This window comes from Arachis ipaensis, chromosome B02 (assembly GCF_000816755.2).
Source record: "Arachis ipaensis cultivar K30076 chromosome B02, Araip1.1, whole genome shotgun sequence".
NCBI classification, from domain to species: Eukaryota; Viridiplantae; Streptophyta; class Magnoliopsida; order Fabales; family Fabaceae; genus Arachis; species Arachis ipaensis.
In genome coordinates this window covers 90522225-90527184 of record NC_029786.2, presented here as the reverse complement: position 1 = coordinate 90527184, position 4960 = coordinate 90522225, and the positions used below count along the sequence as shown (strand labels likewise).

Genomic DNA, 4960 nt, shown 5'->3' with positions numbered 1-4960 from the left:
CCCCCAACCCCCAACCCCCAACCGTGACATTGACTTGATTTGCTTCACAAAGAAGGTATGAAGTCTGTTTACTTCTTCTCTAACTTCCTACGAACTGACAAAAGATCTTCCAGCCTCCTCCATAAGCCTCCTAAGCCTCAGCTTGTATATGATTTGAGTCAGAGCATCACTTTTAACCAGTCGCTGCTATGTCTTCCCAAAACCAGGAACCCCAATTCATATATGATGTGTACATTAGTTCCGGATTGCAGTTCCTTCATCCTTTTATTTCAGGTCTCTATGATGCACTCAAAGGTGTTGGACTGCATGTTTTAGCAGACCGCACCGAGCCCAAGACTAATATATCTGACGCAATCGAACGATGCAGAGTTTCTATCATAGTTTTCACAATAGCTTATGCTGAATCAACCTTGTACTTGCAAGAACTCGTGAAAATAATGGAGTGTCATCGGAGGAAAGTTCAGAAGGTTGTGCCCGTGTTCTATTGCTTGGATCCCTCCGAAGTATGCAATCTGAGCGGTCATTTTGGGGAGATTTTGTCGCGAACTCTGCAAGGAATCCCAAGGGATGAAAACAGGATGTTGAGTTATGGGACCGCCCTTCGACAAGCTGCTTCCATTTTACCCAGGTTTCTTCCAGATATCTGGTAATTAAATTCTCCCATGTTTTTTGATGCTTTGATCTTTATTCTTGATGAGCCATGACCTTTTGAGTATCTTTGGCTTGTTGGAGACTAGAGTGGAACGTGATTTTGTCATTCAATTCTTATCATGTTCCTCTGATAAATGTGCATATTGAACAATGTTTGTGAAGGTACCAGAGAGTGAGAGGGTTTGAAGAGAGTTGGGAGAGAAAACAAAGATAGAGAGAACGAGTAAAACGAGCGACTAACAAAATTTATTATTTTTTTTTGTCAACATTTGACTAATTTTAAAGTAAATTCTAAATTCTAATTGAATAAAAAATTAAAAATAAAGTGTTGCTTCCTAACATTTTTCGTAGGGGCTATCAAAATTGAGATCAAAAGATAAATCGATTCTTGACTTTTTGGTCTATAAATTTTTAAGTCTTTGAGAATTTAAAAATATATTTAAGTCATTGAACCTCTTTAAAATATGTACACATTAATTTTTGGATCTAATTTGTTCCATTTTTAAAAACTCTCTCACGTATGTATTCGTATCAACTAGATCATTACAACGAAAGTTATGTTTGATTTTTTGGTTGGGTCTCACGGACCCAAGTGAACATGAAGGATCATGTCTGGGTTTTGAAAAGCTCAGAGACTTAAATGTATTTTCAAACTCTCGAGGACTTAAATGTCCGCTGATCAAAAGGTTAATGACCTATTTGTCATTTTTTCCAAAATTTATTAATTTTGACCATTGCTTAGCCATCAAATCAATTTCTTTAGAGTAATGCTAGGGAAGCAAAAGGGAATTAGCCAAAAACCAGCCAAATACGTTTGGGTGAATTCAAAATTTCTATGAGTTAATATATATCTGCTAAGTATCAGAATGTTTCTTTTTCATACTAAATGGATGTTCTTTTATATATTTTTCGAATTTTTTTGTATTACAAATGTGAATGTCTCTATTTCTTTAAAATTTCATAATTTTTTTTAAATTATAACTGGATATTTCTTTTGTTAAATATTAGGATGTTTTTATTCATATTAAATGGATGTTTTTTTTATATTTATGTAATTATTTAAAAATTCCTTTTGACTAACATCAAGTGTGTAATTTGCGGTCAACACCCTTCTCTTAAACTACCCGTTCATCCTTTCAAAACCACATCTGAAACCAAATCCCGACCCCAACCGAGAGCCCCCCTCCTCTGTCCGTCCACCTCCCTTCATCTCTTATACTTCTTCTTTTGTTTAGTCCAGCTAAAAAAAAAAAGAAACGAAAAAAAGAAAAATTTTTCTTTTATTTAAATTTCTGCATCTCTTTCTTGGTTGCTGGCGGTGCCCGAGGGCACACAGTTGCAGTGCTGGCAGCAAGTTCTATAGGCTCTGCGGTAGAGATTTGAACGAGATGATAACCGGCACCTTGCAGCACATACTCCGTTACAGAGGAGTGAGTTCCAGTGAGGAGGCAGAGAGAACCTGAGAGAGAGGGATTTGTGTGTGTGATTGTTGGAGGTGAGTAGGTTAATATGAGAGAGAAGAGGAAGGTTTTTATAGTTTTAATTAGGTTTTAATTAAATTTTAAATTTTGAATTTAAAAAATTTAAAATTAATTAATTATTAATATAAATTAATGTGGTTTTGTTTAGTTTTTGGCTGGTAACTTTTTGGTTCCATATACTTTTCCATTTCTTTATTCTAGTATCTTTAATTTAGTAATCCAACAACATATCTATTTATAATATATAAAAGCTGATACTAACTTTCTTCGCAATGAATTTAAGCCATCTTTTCTTTGCTAATGATGCCAGTATGCCACATCAGCAATTCTAATGATTTGGCAAAAGATTAAAATCAACCAATCACTATTTAGTAAAATATTTTTAAAAAATTAAAACAAAAAACTTTTATCTATTATTATTCAATTGAAACATCAAGTACTAATTAAATGTAATAAATATACATTAAAAATGCCATAATAATGATAATTATGAAAAAATTCAGTTACAAATATTCAAATTCTACAACTTATACATATTAAGATTCTTACTACTCTTTATTTCTTAATCTCTTATATTAATTGTCAAAAATTTCTTAAATTTAATATAACATTTTTATATGTTTTTCATTCTCATTCATTCATTTTTTTAAATTATTTACAAAAAAAACGCAAGAGGTTGGAAATTAGAATTCCAAGGATTAATGAATGCAAAACACATTACTGTAAAAAATGGTAGGAAATTAAAAAAATATTTTAAGTAAAGATTAAAAAATATCAATTTATGTCCCAAACATCTAAAGAATGAAAATAACATTAATATATGCAAACATATAAATAGAATGCAAACAAAAAAAAATAAAAAAATATTTTTTTATAAACAAATTGATTATATAAAATAAAATATAATTGATGATAAGACATAATATTAGTATGACATGATTGTTGAAATATTAAATAAAAATGACATTACTTCATCATAAAAATATAATTTTTTTAAACTAATATATATATGGTATCATATACCATTTGAGCTATAACTCATTCGCAAGAAAATATCCTTGTGATTTAAAATTACAACTGAAGTTGCTAAATTAAAACGAGTAATCTATTTTTAAAATATGGGAAATCAGTGCTTGTGTGAAGCCAACTCCTGACATGGTTTTTTTTTTTTCCAAAGATAAATATTATTTTATTAATATAAAATAAAAGTGTTTCCATAAGGAAGTACAAAAGAATTGGGTATTCCCATTTATCATCAGCTGTGACTGAAAGACTAAGAGCTTAAAGGAGAGTAAAGTAAGAGTAAAGAAAAAGTAGCATCTATCAGGTATGGTTCACGAGTTCACGCACTAAATTGCTAGCTTCTTTCACTATCTCTGGTGCTGGGCTTATTACCTTCTCAAAAACACACCGATTCCTCGCTTTCCAAGTGCTCCAACACAACGCCGCTATAAGGAGGGTCTTTTGTCTACCGTCGAATTGAGCCACTGCCCAGGATAAGACTCGTTGCCACCAATTGAAAAAAGTTTCTTCTTCTCTCATCCATAGGTCAGGGGTTATTAAGCTTAGGCTCTATATTATTGAAGACAGGGGGCATTGGAACAAAGCATGAGAAATTGATTCAGCCTTCAACATGCATCTTGGACAAGTGACAGGAGTGGATGCGAACCGGCTGTGAACTTGTTGTAACACCGGAAGCTTTTCATGAAGACTCTTCCATAGAAAAATCTTAATTTTATGTGGTAATTTCAACTCCCAAATGCTATTCCAGACTCTGTTGTGTATGTTCTGGGACCTCAATGAAGTAGGAGAATGAAAGAATCCATAAGCAATTTTGTATCCTGACCCAACTTCATATATACCAGATTTTGTCCAGCACCAATTAACTTCATCCTCCTCCTCTGTTGGTTTGATTGAAAAAATTTTATTGCATATATCAACTGAAAAAATCGACTCAATCAGATTTTTATTCCAACTTCTATCAGGATTTAGTAACGCACTAACGTAATACACTTGCATATTTGGCGGGATTGTGAGTGCATTTTGAGGGACATTAAGGGGCACTGGTGGTGGGAGCCAGGGGTCATGGAAGATGCGAACATTAGTGCCAGAGCCTATTTTCCATAACAAGCCTTTCTCGATCACCTTGCGCCCTTCAAGAACACTTCTCCAACCCCATGACGGTACGCTTCCTATCTCTGCATGTAGGAAATCTGTATATCTGAAATATTTAGCTTTGAGCATTCTTGATATAGTAGAGTTAGGGTATTTCATTAGACGCCAACATTGCTTGCCCAATAAAGCCAAATTTTGCGCCCTTAGATCCTTGATCCCCAGCCCTCCATCTTTCTTTGGTCTCGTCATTGTGTCCCATTTAATCCAAACCATTTTTCGTTCTGCGCCTTTTTGACCCCACCAAAATTGCGAGAGCATGCTACCTGCCGGGTTAACAATATGCCAGTTTTTGTAGCCGCATACCCGAAGTTTTGCTTCCACTTGTCGAGATTGGTTCTTTGTTTCACTTATAAACACAATCTCGGGGGAGTGGGATTTACAGATCCCTTTTACATGGTTGTTGAAATAATAAATAAAAATGACATTACTTCATCATAAAAATATGATTTTTTTAAACTAATATGTATATATATATATATATATATATGGTATTATATATCATTTGTTTTGCTTCCGAGATTGGTTCTTTGTTTCACTTATAAACACAATCTCGGGGGAGTGGGATTTACAGATCCCTTTTACATGGTTGTTGAAATAATAAATAAAAATGACATTACTTCATCATAAAAATATGATTTTTTTAAATTTTAAAC

General features: G+C 33.3%; 1 protein-coding gene across 1 annotated transcript in view; it reads left to right on the top strand.

Annotated features, from left to right (window-relative positions):
- Window positions 1-4960, top strand: part of LOC107627613 — a 13390-nt gene continuing 8430 nt past the window's right edge. The window contains exon 1 of the mRNA XM_016330441.2: window positions 1-646. Coding sequence (XP_016185927.1) covers window positions 189-646 — 458 coding nt within the window. The 5' untranslated portion in view covers window positions 1-188. The remainder of the gene's footprint in view (window positions 647-4960) is intronic.